We start from the raw sequence: 23,834 nt of genomic DNA, 5'->3' as shown, positions 1-23,834 counted from the left end.
CTGTACACCGTAATGCTCTCTGAGCCTACTGCTGCTTTTATCAGTCACAGTCCTTTTTTATCTCTATTTGAACATTTCCGTGCACACGTGTGTGTCTCCCACCAAGCTTCACTATTATTTTTTTAGCAAAGAGATGACCAAAACTTCATCTGTGTATTTTAGGGATAGTAGCTGTACTTATTTTATGCAGCTGGAGAGCTAGATTCATTGTTGTTAAAAAACGCCCTAAAAAACGTTCCTAGTTTTAAATGGGTGACAGACAAACAGGAGCCTCAAACGGCGTGCATCTGAACACAAATCCATTTCCTTAAGATGTAGCAATTACTTTACCAGTCTGAAGTTCTGCAGACTGTAATGCAACGTCACTGATCATCATTTACACATTGCTACTGCCCTGAAAAATGCAATAGCTAGGTCCCTGGGAAGAATCATTCAAAAGGAAAAGCAGCTCTTTTCACAGCCCAGCCTTTCATTAGGAAAAAGCAGAAAGCTTTAAAGAGAGTCATGCATCTTCTAATCAGAAGCAACACCTTTGGGACATTCTGGTAAGAAACCTCTGGCTTCTCTTCTTGCAGCATCTGAGAAGGGTTGCTTCGCTTCTTGCACGAGGAAGTGCTGAGCAGCAAATATTCATTTTAGCTCTCATTTTACTTACTTACAAGGTATAATTAAAAAACTAACGGATAAGGAGGGAAATGAATCAAAAGCACAGAAGACCAAAAGAAGGTTAAAAAAGACTGAGAAAGAGATAACACGCAGAGAAAAACACCAGAATTAAGTCAGGAAGACTTCAACTTGCAAGCAGTGCAATGGCACATTTTTCACACTGCCTTACACAATTTATTATCAAACCTACTTTAAAGGCCTCCAAATTTCACTTCAAGTTTCCATGAAGAGAACAACTTTCTAAAAGCTGAAGATGCTTATTGTGTGCTACATCCCAACACTGACAAGAACAAGACTCATACACAACAGAAGGATCATTACGTCCAATTTCACTAAACAAGGCTGGGCAAGTTTGCCAATTCATTCACATACACTTTCAAATAAAACTGTCATGTTTTGCCCATGCTTGCTTTCTACACCCCTCCTTCTGAGTGGATCTCCCTCCAGCATGCCTTTCTCGACACTTTAATATGCTGAAGCAGCTCCTCCTTACTCTTTATTGTTTCTTTGTCCCCGTCAATTTTCCTTTTCCAACTCTTCTTCCTTACATCGTGTCTTCCCAGTCTAGATAGGTGTTCAGCCTGGAGAACAACCAACCTGTACCATTTAGCAGCAAAACATACCACAGGAGACAAGTATTACATGCATGTATGAATACATACGTATACATAGTTACACGCAAAGTGCCGTGATTCATATGCTCGTGTGCACGCTCACCACAAAGCAATGGCAGCGAGCCTAGCCAAGGGCCAGCCATTCCACTTGTCTGATCCCAGTGTCCGCATTAAGCCACAAAGTGAAATTTAAGCAACATCCGCCAGCTAGAGGAATACAATCAGCAGACGAGAGGCACTGAACAGCACAGGAGACCGGTAATGCGCTGGCACAAAAGAGAGGTTTTTGGGACAAAAGCTGGGAAGCAGCAGAATAAGCTTTGCCTTACTCTCAAACCCCCTTTAAACTCTTTTGGTACCACTAACATCTGCCAAGCTGCACTAACTAATTGTTTTACATAGTACCTACCAACTCTACTGGAGTTTTAAAACACAGTACCAAAAAGTTGCAGGTTTTTACATCTGCTGCACAAAAAAAAAAAAATTAAACTTAATGGCCACTACTCTGCGAACCCAAAGATAAGCATACACTGTTGGATGGGAGAAAAAGATGAAAACAAAAGGAGACCGTGACACCGTACTGGTTAGTGTGACAGGGTCTCGTCAGCAAGATCTAGCTGTTGCCCAACTTCTGTGGGCATTAAGGCAAGGATAATAAGGAGGAGTTTGATGAGGGATAATGAGATAGCTCAGTGTTTTGTATTTTCCACAGTCAGGAGAAGCCAAGCATAAACAGGGAGGCCAACTGTCAGTTTTAAATGAGGCACAAGGATGATTAAGAGGCAAAGGACTTTTGCCTGCAAACGTAGGTTCTTAGAAAGATTTAAGCAAGTCTAATCCTCTGTTACACTCATGTTTGCAGGCTTTTTTTTTTTTTTTTTTTTTTTTTTTTTTTTTTTTTTACCATTGCAAAGACTTGATGGTTGTGGAAAACAGAGTAAAAAAAGAACTGCCCCCAAAAGAGACAACAGCTGTTTGGTAAACCCCTTGGTTCTACTAACCCTGCAAGCAAGAAGATAGCTGACTTTTCAAGAGGTAGCAGAACCAGTGTTTTGAGCTTTCCAGCTCTTTACTCAGGGGAGGATGGGAGCACTAGAGAACACTACCCTGCAATGCAAGTTGTGACGCTGCCTTGTTTCCTTCAAAGCAAATGCCACCATTCTGCTCCGTTAGCACTTAGCCTCAACACTTCTGTCTGGCATCCAAGAAACAGATAGTATGTGACGATTCCCCCCAGTTTCGATCACGGGGAATGGAATCCCTAGGAGGTTACAAGCACCCCAAAGGACCACCACAGCTCTATAATGAATCTTACAACACACACTGCGAAGTGGAGTCCTGTTGAACACAGATCCAAAGCAAAGGCTGGTTCTATACGCACGAGCAAACACAGGATTTCTTTTTCATAATGGCATCAGCTAGATGGGGACAATCTTTAAGTATTCACATCTGCCCTGAAAGACAAACTCAGTATGTGCTAAGAAAGTTGCTTTTTCCCTCATAAGCATTCCTTAAAAACAATGTAAAAAAAACAACCCATCTTTCGCCAAACACAGTCTCAGGAACATCTCTTGAATACAAAAGTAATTTTGTTTATTCTGATTTAATCTCTACCATTACGTGAGGTCTATCATCTTCATTCCTGATTTCTATCTTCAAGAGGTTTTTAAAACAATAAAACACCCTCAGGCTATGACTTTATACATGAAGGTCAAAGTGCACAAAAGGCTTTTTATGAAAATTGTCCCATTAGTGAGTTGATTCATCTAAGCTGCATGTAAATGTCGTGCCACTTTCTAATAACTAGATATTTGAGAGGAAAAATGGAAAACGAATTTACTGCTTTCCCCACTAGTCTACAGCACAGCTGAAATTAAGTTACGGAGGTAGGTATGTTTTTGTTTGCGCACAAGAGCAGACTGGCAACAAGTATCTGGTACATTAATGCACTCCTAAATGCTGTGTTATGTAAAAAAAATAATAATTGCATAATACAGTAGAATAAAGATAAATTGTCACACCTGAGTTTAATACCATTTGCTAAAATCAGAGGTAGATGATCAGGGTTACCTGACCTTCTCTCAGTGTTCACAGGCATTTCAAATACGGCTCTTACCTCCTTACCAGAATCACGGCTGTAATCATACTGCTCTTAAAATTCCGCCCCTTGCCACACTAGGCATGACAGAAGAAAACTGTGAATCTCCTTAAACATAACGCACCACCATTTACCAAGCATAAATATTTTCTTCAGTACGGTCCCCATGCCAAAGGAAAACCAAGGCTCCTGGGGTGCAGTCTCACCATACAGCTAAGTTTAGTGAGTGACTAGCCGCGGGTGCTGCAGGGGCCAGTTCTGCTTGCCCCTTTCCTCCACACACTCCTGCTACTTGCCTCACATTAAGCAGAACTTGTTGGATCTCACAGTGAAACAGCGGAAGCTCTGCTGAGAAAACGAACCACCCTAAAAAACTGAACGGGAGAAGAGTTTTCTGCTGGGTTAACTTCTTGAATGCGTGTAGCCAGTAACAACACAAAGAAGGCAGAAGAAACACAAGCTTGGAGCAAGGGGAGGGAAGCTGAACCAGCTGGCTAGCGGATCAACCTTAGCTATCTTGTGAAATCTCACCCTGAGAAAGCAAGGACAACTAAAATGTAACACCCACTGAAGAATGAGTACCCCATCTGAAAGATTAATGAGAAAACCCTCAAGCAACAGGGAGACTCTGCTCTGTCTATACTCCTGAACTAAAGACTGTTCATGAGGCTCTTCTGCCAGCATAACTTCAGTCATACAAGAGAAGTAGGAACACAGAGATGTCAGACAGGGATAAATGTAAGTATATTTAAATTTCCTGAGTCCATACCACTCTGGCTGCGAAACCCTGTGGTGTAGACTAGACATGCTGGCAGCATCATTCCCTTCACTGGACAGATTTTAGTAGCCAGGCCCCCACTCACTCCTCTTGAAAGCAGTTCCTGTGCTCCAATGCTTGCCTTGCTTAGTTATGTGACGTATGACAGCAATTCCTTAAAAGAAGAACAGACTTTAAGAGACAAAGTCTCCCAAGGTGCACAAGGGGAACAGCATTTTCCTCTGGCAAAGAGCATCTGTTCACAGCTACCGTTACCACCCGGATAAAGTTTTCTCACAGATGCCATTTGCCATTCAGAAAGTAAAAGGAGCATGAGATGGAGATGTGACGGCCAAGCCCCCATCCTTGCTCGCTTCCTACTCTGCTCTTCCAACTTCCCTGCAGTCACATCACAGACACCTCCAAGTGGCAAACGCTAGACCACACCAACACCACGATCAAGGACGGCTTCTAGCACAGCACATACGAAACTGCTCCTTGTCTCCAGGGAAAGTCAGGACCTTTGGGAATCCTACTGATCAATACAGGAGGAAGACTCTGCTCCCCGCAGAGTGCTGTCAGGCTGGCACACAAGTCAGCGCAGGTTTGCATGGCAACACGCGTCAGACCTGCGGATAAAGTCACAGTCCTTGGGCACAAAGCACCTGTAACAAAGTTCAAGTCGTGACCCGAGCCATCATCCTCATCCTTGTTGGGAAGGCAGGCTGACTTGGGCTGGACGCCTGGAAGACTGCGGGATAAAGCAAGGCTTGGCGGGTCCCTTTCCACAGGGACAAGCCAGGGCCACGGAGGGACCTGGCTGCCGCTGCTGAGCCCACCCGCCCGCCTCCAGCCCCCCTCCCAAAAACAGATCCCGAGGCAGCGTCGGCACTACCTTGGAGCCGAGACGTACGCATGCCTCCATCAGACCTCCCTCCAGAGAAAATAAACAAACTCATGGGAACGAGCGAGTGCCGCCAGGCTCCCGGGAACACCCCTCCGCGGGGGCTGCCCGGGCGGGTTTACGGATGCCTGACGGAAGCACCGACAGTTGTTTTAGCGTTTAAAAATCACAAGGCAAGAGCGGGGCAACCCCGCTGCGCACCCGGAGGCGGCGAGCGACCGTGTGCACGGGGGGAACAAAGCTCCGCCGGGCAGCCCCAGCTCTCCCCTCCCGCCGAGCAGCCGCGGGGCCCAGCGGCCGGACCCGCTCCCGGGCACCGCGGCGGGCCGGGGCCGGGCCGCACCGGAGCGGCGCGGCGCACAGCCCACCGGCTCCCGGGCGGCGGAGGCCGCGGCGGTGGGCGCCGGGGTCTCACCTCATCGCCCCACTTGAGGACGTCCTTGTGGCGGTCGCGCAGGGCGCGGTAGATGTGGAGGAACTGGAGGATGCCGTGCTTCCGCACGTGCTCGGCGTGCCGCCGCGTCTCTTCCCAGCTCAGCGGCGAGCCCTGCGACAGCAGCCCCATGCCGGCCCGCGGCGCCGGGACGGGGAGGAGAGGGGAGGAGGAGAGCGGAGCCTGCGCGGCCCGGCGTGCGCTCTGCGCCGCGGCGGCGGCGGCGGCGGGAGCCGAGGCCGGCGCCGCACGTGACGGCGGCGGCGCGTCAGGCCGTGACTCAGCACTTTCCGCCGGCGGGCGCCGCCCCCCGGCCGGGGCTCGCTGCGGGCGGGCTGAGGCGCTGTCGGCCGGCCCCGGGGCTGCCGCCGCCTCGGCGGCCTCCCCCCGGCGCTGGCGGGGAAGGGAGCGCTTCTAGGAAAGCAAACGCCGGGGGAACAGCGGCTCCGCCGGCGCCCGTGTGTGTGAGAGCGCCGCTGCCCCGTTGCTTTCCCGGAGCACGCCCCGAACACGGGGGGAGGAGGCGTCCCTTCCTGCGGAAGGCCTGCAGACATGGCGGCGGGAAAACGTCCTCCTCCGTCCCCCGGCCGGCCCACACCGCGCCCCGGGTGTGGGAGCAGAGGGGCCTGGAGCGGGCGGCCGCCGGCTGGTGGGAGGGGAGCCGGGTGTGCGAAAGGTGCGGCTGCGAGGGCCTGCACGCAGGTCCCGACTGAAAGGGCCTGAGGCGCGGACGGTGGGCTGCAAGCTGCTGTGCGTTTATTACAGATCAGAGCACGCACCTCAGGTGAGGTGCCTATAGATGCTTTGAGTGGGTGGAGCGAGGCTGCAGAGAGAGAGGCCTCGTCTGCCCCAGACACCTGCTCAGGAGTACAGCCCACGCCCTGCTGCGGCGCGAGGCGGCCCCGCTAGTGTTAATAATGAGTGAGTTGCCTGGGAATTGTCCTGGAGGGAATCGGAACAGCATTCATCTCAGGAAAGCGATGGCCTTTCAATACGTAAAGGGGTCTTATAAGAAAGGTGGGGACAGACTGTTTTAGCAGGGCCTGTTGCGATAGGTCAAGGGGTAATGGTTTTAAACTAAAAGAGGGTAGATTCAGACTGGATATAAGGAAGAAATTCTTTACAATGAGGGTGGTGAAACACTGGAACAGGTTGCCCAGAGAGGTGGTAGATGCCCCATCCTTGGAAACACTTAAGGCCAGGCTGGATGGGGCTCTGAGCAACCTGATCTAGTTGTAGATGTCCCTGCCAATTGCAGGGGGGATGGACTAGATGACCTTTAAAGGTCCCTTCCATCCCAAAGCACTCTGTGATACTATGAAAGAGGAAGAAGGGGTGTGTCATGGTGTGGATTTTACATTTGATATACAAAATAGAAAGAAGGCCTATCAGTGCTACTTGAAGTGTTTTCTAAATGAAGAGACAAAAATAAGGAACTGAACATTAACATGAAGAGAAAGGCTCTCACTTCTGAGACGCTGAAATTCATTATGCCTGGACCCTTGTTTTCATTAAGTTCCCAGAGCTCTTTCTTCATAGGCCTCGGGGACAAGCACGGCTGTTATGCAGAAGGATTGCACAGCTAAGGGTTTCAGAATTAGTAGAATATTTAAATTGCGGTATAGACCACTAATGGATGAACTATATTATTAGATATTTCATTAACTGAATGACTGTACTAACAAGAACTGCCTAATTGTCTTTCTTGCAGGACATGAGATGCCTCAAGGATAGGACAAGCTCCCAACATGTTAGGATAATAAATCTAAAGTGCATTAGTGGAAGTTATCAAATATTAAAGTGAAACCACTCAAAAGTGAAATGTTTTATATCTTGGTTATTTTTTTAATGACCTAAGTTTGTACAAAAAGGGCATTGACAGAACAAGAACAAGCAGTGACCAGTATAATTAAAATTACAAACCTTTAATTTATAATGTGCTGTTTTTAGGGGCTCGTGACTTTTTTGAAACTCATGTTTTTGACTGAAATTGTAATGGCTGATCTAATTGAAAGCAATGCTGTTGTTGGTACTGTTGTAGATCTGGAGAAGGCCTGTTGGGTTAGCTTAAGGGAGGAGAGAACAATCTTTTCTTTTAGTTAAAAAAATCCCACAGCCTTTTTCATTTTTGAAAAATCAGGAGGTCAAAAAATCTCATGCTTGACAACAGGAGTCTGATGAGGTGTATCCCTCATGCAAAAGCAGAGTTGTACTTTATTTCAGATCTGAGAGGACAAAGAGACTTTGTGCACCACCCTGCATATTTGAGGACAGCTGCACCAAAAGATCAAGATTCAACATTGGTGCCACCACGCTGCCACTCAGCCTCAGGTTTTCCACAGCTTTAAGTTTGAGCTGGAGCACCTGAGGAGCCCCAGCAGTGACAGATGTGGCCAAGTAGTGCCTAATGGCTTTTCTGCCAGCTGCGTTAGCCCCTTTCCTTCTCTTGCGGCAGTTGAGCCGGGTTTTGGAGCAAATGTCGTTATATCAGAGCAAACTTAACATTGTTGTCTTATGAGTCTGGGCAAACCTGTCTGGGTTATTTAGGATCCATGCTCCCAGTTCACTTGGCTGATAGTGAGAGCACTGTGTTGCTGAGAGATGTTTTTGAAAGCACTGGGTATTTGGTATGATCCCAGCTGCTTGAGTGTGCTGCTGTGTATAGTCGACTGTAAACATTTCCAGCAACATACACAAAATTTCCAAACCAGGATCAGCTTTATTATAACGCAGGCTGCTATTATGCAGTCCGTACTCTTCAGCTGACCACTAATGCTACTCTTTGGCCTGAAATTCAAAAGCACATTTTCAGTGTCTGTCTTTCTCCGTGTTTAAACTCAGCTCATTTTTGTGTTATTTCGGTGCCATTATCTGCTCTATTTCCAGTCCTCTGTGCTTAGTCTTATCAACCATAGAGCTAGTACAGTGTTTATAACAGAAATCCAAGATATTTTCCTTTTGCACCAGTAAAACTGATAAAAATGTAAACTCTGTTTTCTCATGTTGTAATCTTCAGCGTAACAGTGTGACAAGTCAGCTCTGTTTATGAGGTGTTTACCATCTTCAGCTGATGCCTTTTTCCCTTCAGTTCTAATGTACGTGTTCTGGCAGTGCGGGGCTATCTATAGTCTTTTTCCTTTGCAGGGAACTGTGGCACGGAGGAGGAGTATAAGCCATTCTGAGGCTGACAGCATCACATGCAGAAGCGTTCATTTGCGCATCACATAAAATATGACTTCAAGACAAACCACCATTGTATAATATCTGCCTACATGCATAATGTTGTATAATTATTTCCAGTACACTTAGTATCATGTATAATTACTTCCAGTACACTTAATATGAAAAAAAGCTTCTCTAAACATACAGGCAGTATCTTGGATGATGATATTAGTTTAGCTCCATACCAATATCCCCAGCCCTTAGACTTGACTACTTTCTCTGGACAGTCCAAAGGAAAATCTTCTGGATTCAACTTGGAAAAAAAAAATATGTTTGCTAGAAAAGCATTTTGTGGAGAAGAAATATCTCTTCCTGAGAAACATCCTTTGCTTAAACTTAGCAACATGCAACTTCTAAGAGTAGACTCAGCCCAGATTCCCCTTAAACCCTCCCTTTGCTCCAACAAGATCTGTTTTATAACTAGGCCACTTCATTATTTCCTTATCTCTTGAGTAGCTGCTTTTCAGTCCCAGGTAGGGACTATTCCCCATTTCTGAAGTAGTATCCACCGATCACAGAGCAAATTAGCATTTATTTGTGAAATGTGACCAGGGAGTGTGACTTCAGTACGTTTTCAATCTGTTGGGGTGTTGGTTTTTTGTTTTTGTTTTTTTTTTTTTAAACTTTGTGTTCAGTTGAAGCAATTAGAATAATTGCTCTAATTAAATTGTATGTCCAGTTAAGCAAATACTTTTTTTGTTCTCCTCCCTGCTCTGTTTTAGAACAGAAACTTAATGGAGAAGCCTTATATGAAAAGGAACGCAAATTGTCTGCATCAAGTTGTGAAAAGGAAACATTATTTTTTACAGAGATGGAAAAATTATTTGCAGGTGAGATTCAGCTGTTTATGATAGTGTTGATGCAGCATGACAACACCCAGAAATGTCTGTGCTAGGAAACAAAAATATTTTAAGAAATAAAGATGTACTGAAGTTACAAAATCATAGGAGACTTACTGATCCTTGCCTTGAAAACCATTAGAAAGCCATCAGCTGTTAGGATTTAGATGAAGATCAGTAGGGATGTGGAAGTGCTTTACAGTTGGTATAGTCGAGGGAAAAGGCCCATGTACTTTTAGGTTGAAGATAGTAAGTTGGCGGGAGGAGAATATATGACATGGCACCTGCAACTGTGAGGAGCTGCCCTTAAGGTTCATGTGTTCCTGTCTTCCTAGAAATCCCACAGAGGACAATCCACTTCGTCTTGTGTATCTGCAGAACCATTCAAATCAGCTGCCACTAAATCTAAATAGAGTAGCTTGGCACTTTGAGAATATACCCGCTGGGAGAGATGGAAGATGTGTAAACTCATGGGTGAGACCACTCCTACAGAATCCTTTCTTTTACTGGCTGTCATTAGAAGTAACAAGTAAAAAGTACATGTCTTGTGATGAGGCTGTTGTTACAGGGAAGAAAGAAAGGTTTGTTTTTCTTTATGAATCATCTGCAAAGATTTTTAAAGCAGCATTGTTCGAGGTGATTGTCAAGTTGATATTCCTGAATACTGTGTTATTCTCTGAATAAAATAAAAAGACTTCAGATGGAACAATCTACTTTCAAAGTTTTGGAATGGTATGTTTGGTAGAAGAAAAGATCATTGTCTTTTTTGATCAAATTTTTATGTTTCCAGGTCTATAATTTATGATATGCACCTGTGTCCAGTATAACTGACTCAGGTGAGCAGCAGATGTGATAACGGCCTCGTTGTGAGCAAGGGGGCCTCCAGGCATTTTCTGAGGCACTGGAGAGATCTGTGCTCAGGCAATGATTTCTTGATGCAGAAAGTCTTGCCAACTAGTAACTTGGATTAAATAATCTATTTGGGGGGAGAGGGGACTCAAGACACTGAAAAGATGCAAGTGAAGGATCTTCTGAAGGATCTTCGAGTGAAGGCCTTCCTGCTCTGCAGTGAGGAGGATGACTAACAGACTTATTCCAGTCAAAGTTATAATGCTGATTCCTCTCCAAGCTAACTTCTCAATTAGCGTATGGAAAACACTGTTGTGACTTCTCAGTATTGCTTTAAAACCTCTTTTTCTTGCTCTCATCTGATGTATGGAAGCAACTGCAGTAAGATTAAATTCTGTCATGAGTCCGAGTGGTGCATTTCTAGGGTTTTTTTGTGGGATTTCTCATTCATACAATTGGTTTTGAGGGTTGGAGCTTTTTACTTACTTCAACAAGAATGAATTGTGCATTTCAGTCTATAAAGTTTCATACATTTATGTCAAAAGTGAAAATCATCACATTTTTTCATCACTTTGGTCTGTATCAGCATATTGCTTTTGCAGAGATCTTGAATTTCTAGTTTCTTAGTAGCCCACGTATTCTTTTGCTGTATGCGATACATGATTGCAGTGTCTTGATTGAGTCTGGCATATCTAATCATGTCATGAATGCTGCTAGTGGTAATAACAGAGGCTGCAGTGTGTGAGTTATTCCGTGTGCAAAATGCTGAGCTGCTCCCTCTCAGAGCAGACTAGCTGGTGACGGACGCCTGTTGCATCTTCACCTTTTCTCCTGCCACGACCCGTTCCCTTGGAGACGCCCTCTCCTACCAACTTAGCCGTCACTGTGTCCTAATCTCTGCTAAAGAGGCTCTTCTTTGGTGATGGCCGCCAACATACAAAGCACTTCCAAAGAGAGTAAGAACTTCCAAATTATTTCCCAGTTTATCTTCTTTCCAGCATCTTCTAAGCTGGGGAGCCTATACTAGAGGACTATCTTCATATTGTTTTCCACAGGCTGACCTCAGTGTTTTTTTCTTAGTAAATAATAACTGTGTAAGATAAGATAAAAGAATGCCAGGTGCTCAGTAACGAAGCAGAAGACTGACTATCTTCTCATCCTCTCTGCATGCCAAGTTGTTATCTTTAACATGTCATTTAATTCATCATCAATATCAGAAACAGTCAAATTTCTCTTTAGGCATAAGATGGGAGAAACAATAGAGGCACGACCTGAAATGGGGGCTGCGTGCAAAGTCCTTCCAAAGGCTTTGTTGACAGCTAAGCTTTACGAAAGACTGAATATGGACATGTGTGCAGCATATGAAAGAGACTGAATTCCTGGATTATTTGGATTCCTACCACGGGCAGGAGTGTCAGTCTGTGTACTTGTCGTGCACTGAAAGAGGATACACCAAGAAGTCCTAAATCCATGATTAACTTCTCCTGAAAACAACCCACAAACCCCCAAATATTAGTTGAATATTAGTTGGAGTATTTGCAAGTTAGTTGAAAAGCAGAATAAATAAATCATATTTTTCTCTTTAGCAATGGTGTTGTCTTTCCTGCTGTACTCAAACTGTAGCATATTTGTTTTATACAGAGAAGTTCAGCAGCTAAGACTGAAATACTGATCCATAGCGTAAAAAAGCAGCATTCCTAAGTAAGATGCATTAGTAGCAGCTCTTACCTTGGTTTTAACACCAATTTTCAGCCTTAAGTGTTTTCCAGACTGGGAAGTAAAAGCAGAGCCTGTGAGGTGCTGTGCCAGGTACACCCACCCCAGGCCACCGAGGGGCAAGGTGGCCGTAGCAGCATGCTGCGCTCCTGCCTGGGGGTGGGCCACGGCAGGTGGCCTGGGCTCAACCGTCCCACTTGGAGGCATGTTCCTCTGCCAGGCAGCAACCTAGAGCCACAAGTTCTTCCCATCCTGGGAGCAGTCTGATGTGTCCTCATGTAGTGAAGTCTCCCTGCCAGAGAAAGTAGATGTCTGTTATGTAGGGAGATACCTAAGATGAATCTCCAGTTCTTCTGTACCCACACGCGCTCAGCTCAGGTCCAGCTCAGATACTGAACTGCCACAGTATTAGATCTGCAAAGCTGAAAATACCACAAATTTCCCAAGACAGGATCTGTTTTTTCCCCCCTTTGTGTATTTGTTCATTGCCTGGCAGCTTTTTGTGTGTTGCAGTTCTGTCTCCTTTCATCATTCAATATTGTTACTGCGGTGTAAGTTGTGGGGGATTGATTCCTGGTGGGAGTAGTCAATAGTTACAAGATCGCTCATTCTGTAGGCTTTTGGTCATATAACAATGAACCAAATGGGAATAATCCTCTTGCGTTTTAAATGGCCATACATACAGGTGTTCGTAGCTTAGATAAAATAGCAGCAGGAAACAACCTAACCTTCAAGAAGAAAATGAGATAGCAGAGCAGGATTTGATAAGAGTTTTTCAGAAACTATAGTGAAAGCTTTCCAAGCCCCTACGTAACTCCGGAGTCTCAAAAAATGATCGGATTTAAACAATCTTTTTGTCAATTTGAAGCAGGGATGGTCACAAAAAGATTACACATACGTTTTCTTCTATTGATTTTTGTCCAAACTACTAAGTCCCAGTCAGTAGCTTAGTCTCAAGAACTGCAACTAGGTAGAAAGACTGAGGCAGTCAGCAAATACCCTTTGGTATTTTTCTAATAACCAGGGCATCGTTTTCCTTAAAGACTAACCCACTCTTCCCATGGCAAGAAAAATAATCACTTACAGGCTTTTATATAATAGTACTACTTAGCTATGGCCATTATAAAACTCTTGAAAAGCAATCTCAAATTTCTATTGAGTGCCATACCTTAGTTCCGCTGGCTTTTGGTAGCTAGTGGAGACTAATCTATTTTCAGACATAATATTACACCAAAGTATTTTTCTCAGGAATATAGTGAAAAAACAGGATATGTTAAGTAGCAGGAGTAGAAAAAATAGTCCACGAGTAATCACACACTGAATAGTCTCCAGAGATCAATTACGCCTTCTTCGGTTGCAAGTTTATCTCCAAATCTTTAATTACAAAGTATTTTCATCTCAGGTACTTCATATTGTACATTGTGTATAACCTACTTTATATGGAGTATGAAGTTCTACTGAAAAGTTGAAAAATATTGGAAATGCATTCGCCTTGTCTCTTTGATGAAATTGGTTGTTTGGTGATTTTCTAAAGGTTTTTTATAGAGATCAGTGCAAAATCAATATAGTAAGAAGAAACCTTGAAAAAGGAGAACATCATTGAGAGAGAAACTCAGTATTTGTTATAACATATTCTTTGTAGGTAACTCTTATCAGCGTTCATACCTCCAAGGTGTTTCCACCAGACAAGTACCTCTCAAGGTCTCTCTTCCAGAGGGAAGTTAGAAATGTTTTGGAGAACCCATTTCAAAAAGAAGTCAAACGGAAGATATTGAAAATGCCTTTTATGAAATTTCTCTACGTGGACTAACTGATACAATTTTAAAAGTTGGCCTAGTACTTAGAGTTATAGCACTTTTTAATACATTGTTGTTATTTACAGCACCCCTGAGAAACTGGCAAGTGGTCTAGTGTATGGGTAGACAAGCTGAGGAGCAGAGATGTCAAGCTGCTTTGGGTGGGATCCAGGATGCTTAAGTTAAGTAAGTACCTAGAATAATTATTGCTTGCCTTAGCTGTAGGCCCCCAGCTCCAGGGGTTGATCCAGTTATCTTAGAGTAAGAGCCTCAGTTTCCCATAAGGTCTGCCATGAAATTCCTCGTAAGAAGGAGTAGTGACGGTGCCCCGCGGACGCCGGCAGCGGAGGGTGACAAGGCCGCCTGCAAGGAGAGGCAGCCTGCGGGAGGCAGAGCGCTCGGAGGCAGGGCACGCAGCTTCCCTCCCCGCTGTGCCCCCACCGCTGCGACCCGCTCTGAGCAGGGCCCCCCAGGCAGCGAACTGGGCAGTGGTTTGGCAGACGCGGAATTGGGCAGTGGTTTGGCAGACGTGGTTTCTCATCCTGTCTCCTCTGCTTGCATCTGCGTAGCTAACAGGAGCCAGCAACGGGTTAGTGGCATCCCTGCCCTATGCCAGCCCTTCAGCGCTCATGACACTGCGTCCTTGGTGGGCTGTAACTCAGAAAGGAGTTTAGAAGACCGAAGCACCAGTGACTGGGAAGTACAGGGGAGAGCACCGGGTCAAAGAGGGCTGTTGAAAAGGTCAGGACTACTGAGGGACCTGTTGGCCTGAGCTGTATATTCGCTGGCAAACCCCTGATGTGGGACTCGGGGAGGGCTGGTGACCTACTGATCTCCACGTGCAGGAGGTCGGAGGAGCGGGTGGATGAAGTGTGTACTGTGTCCTCACCCCTTCCTGGACTCGCTCCCTTGGGAGGGTTGACAAACCATATTCTCCTGGCCATTCAACAGCGGATACTAAAGCTATGATCATAAAATAATAAAGATAGGCAAAAAACTTTTAAAATAGTGCTACAATTTTATATAATCGAGTCTGCGTTTATAACCTTGCTTTGCACAAGGTTCGCATTTCAGTTGTTTATATTCCCTCTTTCAGCTCAGGCTCTGTAATATATCTATGCCTTTCAAGTGGCATTCAGGAAGATTTTTACTTCAAATATAAAGAAACAGTTAAAGCTGAGCAGGTGAGGTAAGAGTTGGAACCCAAACCGTGTTTCACATTACTAAATCCCCCAAGGCTCCGTTGTTCTGGTATTTGAGGTTTATAGAAAATAACAGCCTGGTTTCTGTCCTATGCCTGTAAATGATTATACGCCTCACATTTCTAACCCTTGCTAATACTGCCAGTAACAGTAATACAGCCTCCATGTGGTAACCCAGTTGCTCATATCCATATCTTCTTTAATCTTTGTCCAAATCCCCATTTCTGCCAAAGAATGCCTCAGGCACCACGATAAGACTAGGGCAAATGTAACCTTTGCCCCAAATAACCTGTAATGTACTGTAATGTTTTATCACAAGAACTGTACTTTGCACAGTTGTGTAAAAAAGCAACCATCCACCTGCCAAACCCACAGCGCTCCCACGCTTCGTGGTGCTGACACCAGGATTCCCGGCTTTTGCCCCTGGGATTAGCTGCTGCCAGCTGGTTCTTTCCAAAACTAGGGTTGTAGAGCAGCAGCGCCAAGGCAGCATTGCTGGCGGGGTTTGTGCTCCGCAGGGATCCATTCATGGTGCAAAGGGGCAGAGAAGGCTGCAATGTTCGCGCAGCGCAGGCTGTTCTTGTCGTATAGCAGCAGAGCTAGAGGGAAGAAGAGCAGATACAGCCAAAAGACTCCATGCTCAAAATAATTCAGTCTAATGCTAGTTATTTTCTCCTTGGACTTTGATATGGGAATTATGCTACCTTATAATTTCTCTTTTAGTGTATGCATGTGTGCAGTTTTTGGTCATATGGATCATCCCATGAGAAACCTTTGTTCTTCTCAAATTTCTCATTACTCCAGTTCCACCAGTCTGCTCTAATCTTCCTTTTCATAAGAGCTGTATAATTCTGTGGCACTCCACCGAGGAAAAGGCTTTAATGGAGTCATGAAAGAGTTGTTCAAAATCCCAAGTAGAAACCTGTGTATTACTATATGTAACAGAAGATTAGATTTATTAATAAGCCTAAGCACGTTCCAGGCATCTCAGGAGTAAAACATGCTGTTAGCTAGCTCCGCAAATACTAATGAAGCTGAAATGCCAATTTGCAAATAGACCAACTATATCAAAAAAGGAAACATTGGCCTTCCGTTGAGTAGTTCAGGTATTCAAATAATTTTACGTCCCACTTGTATTTTTCTTTGGCAGCTTGTATTCCTGGATAGAGCTTCAGGTCCTGAAGAATGGGTGGAATATGATCTCAATAGCTCTGCTTTCTCCCTGTGAGAAACCGTGTTGTGTGAGGGAACAGCTCTGCCAGCTGCTGCCTCACCACTGCTCCCACACACGACGTAAACACCGCTGTTGAAAGAAGGAGCCATGGACCACAGGCTGCCGGGTCTTTGGTGGTGTTACCACACTTGTTTCTCAGGCTGCATTGTAGAAAGCAAGACACAGCCCTAAATGACCAAAGAAGTTGTGTGGAGGTGAGGGCCAGGTTCTCAAATGACAAAGATGCTACAAAAAGAAAGCTCTCAAGAGATAGCTAAGTGCTTTGGAAACAGCTCAGTAGATGCTACTCTACATTTTAGGCCTCTAAACACATTTAATATCTGGTCTCCAAGATAGTTTTCTCTTGGAGTTCTTTATGTTTACCATATATCACATTATTGCTCAATCCTCTGAGGCAGCCTATATAATTACTGTCAGGCTGCAAATGGCTGTTAAGACAAGTTTACAGGGCACATAACAAAGAATTAAAGTGTCTGCAGCGAAGCTGCCACAGGTGAAGTTGCACATTTGGGCTTGAGATGGTCTAACAGCTCATTTCCACATAAAGGAAAAGGCTCTGTGCCCTTCTCCCTGCTCTCCTCCTGCCTTGGCTCTCCTCCCCTCACATACGCTGGCTTGTGTTTTCTGACCCTGCACCAAGCCAATTCAATGTACTGGAATCAAGAAGAACATTAAACTGGAAAAAAGGTGAATCGTTTGTGATGGCATATGGAGTTGACCGAAAGCATGAATGTCACTGAAGAGCACCAAAGCTAATGCAAAGGACAGGATAGGATGGTGTGGCTGGGTCTGGGTCTAGGGAAAGGAAGAGGAGGAAAAAGGAAACAAGATCTTTATAGCAGTGGCAAGCTGCTTAATCTGCTTTGTGGTAAAGTGCCACTACCCCTGAATAACAAACAACCAAGTTCTGTTCATGCACAGTCCACCCTCAGCATCATCCTGCACATACATGCCACTTCTATGTGTCATTACGGATTGTATTTGTCTTTCACAGAGTGGCTGTAAGTGGATAAAGCTGGGACTGCAACACGACAGATTAGCCAGTGAGACAGCAGCAACGAGGCTTTGCTCTAAGGGAAGACGGTCAATAAAATCTGCATATTTTGTAAGCTTATCTCTCAGCTCCCTCCAAGAGATAACAGCAATCTCTCTTGCCATCTCCATAGGATCTAGGCAGGCTTGCTTTCTCTGTTTTTTGTTTATTTGTTTGTTTAGCTGGGGTTTTTCCTAGGATAGATTCTGGAAACAGATCAGCTATTCATCTTCCTCTCAAAAATCTGTAGAGAAACTATGAAGCTAGACAGCAAATAAATAAATGGTAATGAAATGTACTGCCCATGAAAGATTTAACATCATTCAGTTGGAGGAAAAGGAGGAAAGCTAATGATTGGCAGCAACCAGTAATCACTCCAGTGTTTCAAAGTTTTTGCAGGTGTAACTCAAGACATTTTCTGTTTCTATTGAAGTCAAAGACAATATTTCCATTGGCTGCAGTTGAAGCAGTTAATCTCTTAAGTTTTGAACAGTCCTGTTTTTCAATCTAAAATAAAAACGTACGAGATTTCAAAACTGGCTCAGTTATCTGATGTGTGGATTCATCATTAATTTTAAAAACTTATCTGACTGTTTCCTCATTCTTCTGCTGAGATTAGTTTAAAAGAAAAGGCACCTCTCAAGCTATCCTCCCTTGAAAGGCCACCTAAGGCTTTTGTTGTGGTTTAACCACAGCCGGCAACTCAGCATCACCCAGCTGTTCACTCGATTCCCCATCGGTGGGATGGGGGAGAAAATCAGAAGGGTAAAAGTGATAAAACTTGTGGGTTGAGATAAAGACAGTTTAATAGGTAAAGTAAAAGCCGCGCATGCAAGCAGAGCAAACCAAGGAATTCATTCACTGCTTCCCACTGTCAGACAGCTGTTCAGCCATCTCCAGGAAAGCAGGGCTCCATCATGTGTAACGGTTACTTGGGAAAACAAACGCCATCACTCCAAAAGTTCCCCCCTTCCTTCTTCTTCCCCCAGCTTTATATGCTGAGCATGATGTCATATGGTGTGGGATAGCCCGTTGGTCAGTTGGGGTCAGCTGTTCCAGCTGTGCTCCCTCCCAACTTCTTGTGTATATCTCCAGCCTTCTCAGTCGGTAGAGCACGAGAAGGTGAAAAGTCCTTGACTTAGTGTAAGCACTACTTAGCAACAACTAAAACATCAGTGTGTTATCAACATTATTCTCATCCTAAATCCAAAACATAGCCTCATACTAGCTTCTATGAAGGAAATAATTAACTCTATCCCAGCCAAAACCAGCACAGCTTTCTTTTCCACTTTTTAAGCTCTGTGGCAAGTACAGCTTAAGCCCCATTAAAAACAAAATGCAGCAAGAACAACCCATGTTCCTCACGCAACAGCGTCTTGGGGTGAACACTGCAATGACTCACCATTGCCTTTGGCACCCTGCTTTGGCCAGGCAGGTGCGGCTGGCAGGTATGTGGGAGTATCGGGTGTAGGCCAGCAAATGGGCTATGCATGCCAGAACGCTGACAAGCTCAGCTGTTGGGGAGCAAGGCAGACACCTGGACATAAGCTACCGAGGGTAGCCAAGACATCCACACAGTGCTGCAGGTACAACGTAGGACCTATTGCACCCCTGGGCAGGATATCCTAGAGGATTCAAGAGGGCATCTACGTATGAAAACCTGCATCTTTGCTGAAGATCCTCTAGATCTGGTATGTTAAGAAGTCACGGGTGAAAGAGCTAACCCACACAGAGAGCATACTTGCTGGTTTTCCTGAACAGATTCTCCTCTGAAACCTTTAAATGGATTATGGGTTTCCACTGTAGCTTCTTTTTAAGAAACAGGCTATTTGTGTTGCTTTTTTCTTTGGCGTAGTATATTGGACCTCTTGGCGGTCTGAAGGTGGAGGCTCCCCTGTCACAGTTGCCACTGCCTTACAGCAGCTCTCAGGCCAGCGCTCCCGGTGCCACAAATGCATCACTCATGTTGCCTCCTAGGAAACAGGAGGAATGGATGCTTTGCGTTATTCTGTGAGTTTTGGTCAATCTGTCCACCTTCAGGATCCTTTGAAGAGAGGAGTCCGTTCTTCTGCGTGCGTGCATGTAGGCATTGGATATAGTGGTCAATTCTGGGATAGATCAGAGGCAATTTCAGGTTTTCAACTTCACATTTCCCTATGATACCTTCAGGTATTCTGTATTCTGTAGGATTCTGTACCGTGCAAACATATCTTACAGTCAGTCAGTCAGCCTGAGGACATTGGTGTAACTGTGTAAAAGAGTAAAAGATGTATATTTTCTGGGGTTTGGCTGAAACGTGCTGCTCTCTGAAAGGTCTCTGCCGTGTTTGCTGCAGAATGTGGTTGGCTTTTAGGGTTAACTGGGAACTTTCAAGGAGAGTAGGAGTAGTGCCACAGTGAATGCAGCTGGACACGGCTGTGTCACACAACCTGGGGGACACAAGACCTGAAAACTAGGTTTTCACAGCTTGCTTAGTCTACATTTTTTAGTTTCCTATCTTGGACTACTGAGTCTTAGCACTCAGCTGCAGCTGAGTTGAACTTTCAGAATAATGACATAAAATATTACATTTTAAATTTTCTATTCAGAGCTGTACTGGGAACGAGTTCAGTAAATAAGAGTGTGCAGAAGGACAGTGCTAATAAAAATCCTGCCTAGATTCTCATCGCAGCTGTTCCTGTGTACTGAATGAAGCAGGGATCTCTTGACAAGAGCATCATGCAGTTGTATCATTAAAAAAGTGTATCATAGTATATACACAACAGGATGCCACATTAAAGGCAAGCTTAATTGTAGCATTTCATGACATTAGCGGGACTGACTTTGCAATAATAATTTTCTTTCAGTGCAGGCCCATTTTTGCTGGGGGTGTGTGTGTCAATAACCTCCTAGGTTTACAAAGGGGAAGGTGAAAATGCAGACCTCCTATGTATACAACATGCATGTTGGCACTTATGCATTCATCAGCCAGTTAAGACATTTTTGTCTCCATCATCGAGCAATGTCATGTTATTTCTCTGATCAAATTAAAAAAGATCAGTGACTCAGCATCTGTAGCTTGTAATTCAATATCAGGTGAAAAGTTTGGACAGCATGCCAACATTTCATCCTAATGTTAATGTGTTATCTTCAGGAGAGTCCAAAGGACAGTCTTCTGGAGTACGAATAAATGAATAGCTTTAGCCTTAATTATTTTTAAGCTCTCAGCTTGTTTTCCAGATGGCACCTGTTCTTCCTAATTGACTTTAATTCCTCATTTGGATTGATAGATCAAATTTGCCACCAACTTTGCCACTTTCCTACCAAGAGTGGTAGGAAACAATCTAAGACAGAAAAGGGGATAATTGTCACAACCGATATCTCCTCTTCTGGCTAGTGAGTTGGTTTATTTTAATCCTTTGCACTGTAAATTATTTCCAAAAGCTTCAAGTGGAAAATGCAGATGTAAACAGAATTTTGGTACTTCCAGGGAGCACAGCTTGCACAACAGTTTCAGGAGAAAAAATAGTTTCAGGAATTAAACTCAGGTGACTTTCTTTTCAAAGTGCATTTCTGTTTGTGGAGAGAAGGGCGTGTACAGCCAGAGGAGGCAGCAGCCTTCAAAGTATTTGCGGGGAGGTCACGGTGTAGCAGCATCATTTCCTAGGAGTTCACCAGCACCCGGCCAGACTGGCCTGGCAGCCCTCCTGGGGGGAGAGCGGCTTGTCTGGGTGTCTCCTGCCCATGTCAATGAGCAGCACACACAGAGATGCCTTTTACACATGTCACGGGCTGATACAGCCCAAATCTACTAATTCATTTTGCAGAGCGGGGAATGAGAATTTGTCAAGTTGCTTAGTCACTACCAACTTGGAGCATAATTAAAATAATGGAGCAAAAAACTCTATATACTATTATCCATGTAATAACAGTCCTCTCCAAAAAATAAAAATTCAGGGTAATTTAATTTAGATTTGACAACATAATTTGTTTGTAACATGATTCTAGATTTGCTGAATGTCCCTGGTCTCAGGCCATGGTGCGGCTCATGTACCATGTGCCCTTCTATAATGTGAAAGGTGCCTATCATTTCTGTCCAGTCATCCTCTGTTGGCCCCATTTCACATGAGCAAACTTGCTAGCAAACCAATAACTTTGTATTTGCACGATATACTGAGCATGAAACACCTAGAGCCACATGGTGCTGGGACAGACGGTCATTGCACAGCTCTGCTATGCTACCAGCAGAAGAAAGCTGACACTCCTTCACCAGGCTAATAAGAAACAGTACATTAGAGAAAGTCTTCGTTTTATTAAACTGCATGTCTTTCTAACACAATATAAGGAATGCACTCGTTTTTTCTATTTTTTTTCTGTTTAAACTTCTCAAAATCTTTAATCCTAACTGCCACAAAATGGCAGTTTTCTGCAACTCTCAGTGGCCCCAGCAACTTGAGCTGGATTTCTGTGGGCCAGTTCCCTGGGACTGAGAAGATGCTCCTTTGGCAGTGTGGCACTGATGCTGGAGAATGACCAAAGCTTTCCCTCTCCTGTTCATCCCTCCATGCACAGAAACCCTGGCCACTGGGCTGGGGCTCTGGGGGATGCAGCCAGGGGAATTTGCTGAAAGATTGATCTTTCATGGGGAACTGCAGATTCACTGGAAATGTTTCATAGGCACACACCAGTTTTAACCAGTGCTTCAAACCAGAGGGGTCCCCCGGGAATGTGGCAGGTCACTTGGCTGCTGGGTGGTGGGTGGACACAGCCTTGCCATGCTGGCTGCCCCTGAGATGGCACCTCAGGCTTTCTGCAGCAGAGCTGGAAGAATGGAAAGCGTGAGATCCCCAGCTTTGCGAGAAGCTTCAGCAGGTCTGCGCTTGGATCCAGAAGGGCCAGTCCGCAAGCCCGGCTGCCTCAGCTCACCCTCTGCCTGCCAGTCCCACCAAAGAACAGCCTGTGTGCCCTGGGGGCTGTCAGGAGGAGTCCCATGCAATGCAGGCAGCTGACTGCTTCATTTAGCTTTTCAAAAACCTGGTGACTTTTCTGAAGCGAATACTTTCAGAGTCTCCTCTCCTGGCATTTTCAGTTTGCATTCCAGTTCAAAACAACCCCTGCTATTTGCGATCTGTATGGCTTGTGCAGCCCAGTTACAGCAGCAGTCATGTGCCCTCCGCATTCATGGAGAAAAAGCTGAAAAGGACTGCTCTGCTAGGGCTGAGAAGTTGGTTCAGGGGTAGGAATTATATTTCTAAGCTGACATTAGCCAGAATCGGTGCTAAAAGATGTAGTGCTGCCTCCCTCACGTGCTCATTCCTACCCTTGAGTTCGTACCAGCCTGGTCTGAACGACAGAGGAATTGATCCGGCTGAAATCTCAGCCAACGGGAGAAAAACTACAAGCTGTAATCTGGCTCCAGGTCCTGATGTGGTTTTCCATCCAGCCGCATGGATGCATGTGTCCATGGGAGGCAGAGCTGGAGGGGATGGCGAGAGTTGCCCCTGCGGGGGCCTGGGGAGGAGGATGCAAGGTGGTCCCTTCTGCTGGCTCTGGGGGCTTGTGCTTCTTCACAGGGCGAGGTTATGTGAGATGGCTGAGCCTGGGGGTGGCTGTTACCTCACAACTCCACCAGGAATTCGTGAGTCTTGGTGAAATCTTTCTGATCCTCACTTCCCCTTTTTAGGGACGGCAGACACGTCAGCAGCAAGCGGTCACCAAAATTGTGGAGATGGGCATGTGGCAACCTGGGCTGCATATGAGAAGTGGTGTGTAGGTGACTCTGGGAGGTGCCCCCTCCCCAGCTGTCCCGGGATTTCACTCGCGAGGTAAGTGGTGAGCATTTATTGTACAACTGCGTGTTTCAGGGCACCTTTTCACAATGACGTTGCACAAAATAGGCTTTTTTTTGTGTTGAGAAACCAATTTGGAGTTGTGGAGCACTTCTGCATCTGCACGGTAGCCCTTAGTGGGGATTTTGCAGGATAGCTCCAGGCTTGGAGAAACAGAGACATGAGGAAACTCGGGCTGTCCTCAAAAGAGGGCATGCAAGAGAAAGTTTCAAGGTCCTTTACAAGTTAATGGCTGTTTTTTTCTGTTTTCCAACACAGAAAAACTAAATATTCTCATCTTGTTGGAACCTATAGGTCTTGTGTGACTTCTCTTTCATCTTCTTTCATTCATCACCTTCTTTCTTTAACTATGACTGGAAAAATACACGTTAATTCTTGGAAAGGCTTGCAAAAGACAGAAAGGTAAGTGAACTAACTTCACCTTTGCAGAATAGGTCAACTTGTTGGTACTTGCTGTCAAACAATGTGCGGTGGTTTTAACCGCTGGGAAGATGGTGGTGACACCAGCTCTGGAGTGCCTTGCTCCAAGCACTCACATGCATACAGGGGCTGTTGAGCAGACGGAGAGAGCTCAAAAAGTGGCAGAGAATGGCTTGAAGACTGAAAGAACTGCTGTATAGAAGCTCAATTTCTTTTTAAGCTA

General features: G+C 45.0%; 1 protein-coding gene and 2 long non-coding RNA genes across 12 annotated transcripts in view; 2 read left to right on the top strand and 1 right to left on the bottom strand.

The window, feature by feature from the left end:
• The window catches only part of GCLC (glutamate-cysteine ligase catalytic subunit), a 37,132-nt gene extending 31,394 nt beyond the window's left edge, over positions 1 to 5,738 (bottom strand). For 5 of the 9 annotated variants that reach the window (XR_015709021.1, XM_087777543.1, XM_087777544.1 and 2 more), the window contains exon 1: positions 5,455 to 5,738. Coding sequence is in view for 7 of the 9 variants with exons in the window: in XM_087777543.1 (XP_087633669.1) it covers positions 5,455 to 5,604 (150 nt within the window). In the remaining 2 variants the exon portion in view is untranslated. Of the gene's footprint in view, positions 1 to 4,147; positions 4,265 to 5,454 lie in introns of those variants that run through there. The other 4 variants (XM_087777547.1, XM_087777548.1, XM_087777551.1 and 1 more) reach the window with 3 other exon arrangements.
• A 96-nt stretch (positions 5,739 to 5,834) lies between these two features.
• On the top strand, positions 5,835 to 12,098 carry LOC148053455 (uncharacterized). Of its 2 annotated transcripts, none has more exons than XR_015709022.1 (3): positions 5,835 to 6,256; positions 8,617 to 9,524; positions 9,869 to 12,098. It is a non-coding gene; the product is annotated as an uncharacterized LOC148053455 (long non-coding RNA). The 2 variants fall into 2 exon arrangements; XR_015709023.1 differs by adding an exon at positions 7,696 to 7,803 and having other exon boundaries at positions 8,617 to 12,098.
• Positions 12,099 to 13,980: 1,882 nt separating this feature from the next.
• LOC148053454 (uncharacterized) lies at positions 13,981 to 17,920 on the top strand. The gene is made up of 3 exons (XR_015709024.1): positions 13,981 to 14,080; positions 14,464 to 14,635; positions 16,247 to 17,920. It is a non-coding gene; the product is annotated as an uncharacterized LOC148053454 (long non-coding RNA).
• The last annotated feature ends 5,914 nt before the right edge of the window (positions 17,921 to 23,834 follow it).

This window comes from Nipponia nippon, unplaced genomic scaffold (assembly GCF_047370975.1).
Source record: "Nipponia nippon isolate SJK-2023a ecotype South Korea unplaced genomic scaffold, ASM4737097v1 scaffold_4, whole genome shotgun sequence".
Taxonomy (NCBI): domain Eukaryota; kingdom Metazoa; phylum Chordata; class Aves; order Pelecaniformes; family Threskiornithidae; genus Nipponia; species Nipponia nippon.
This window is presented reverse-complemented; position numbering and strand designations above follow the sequence as displayed.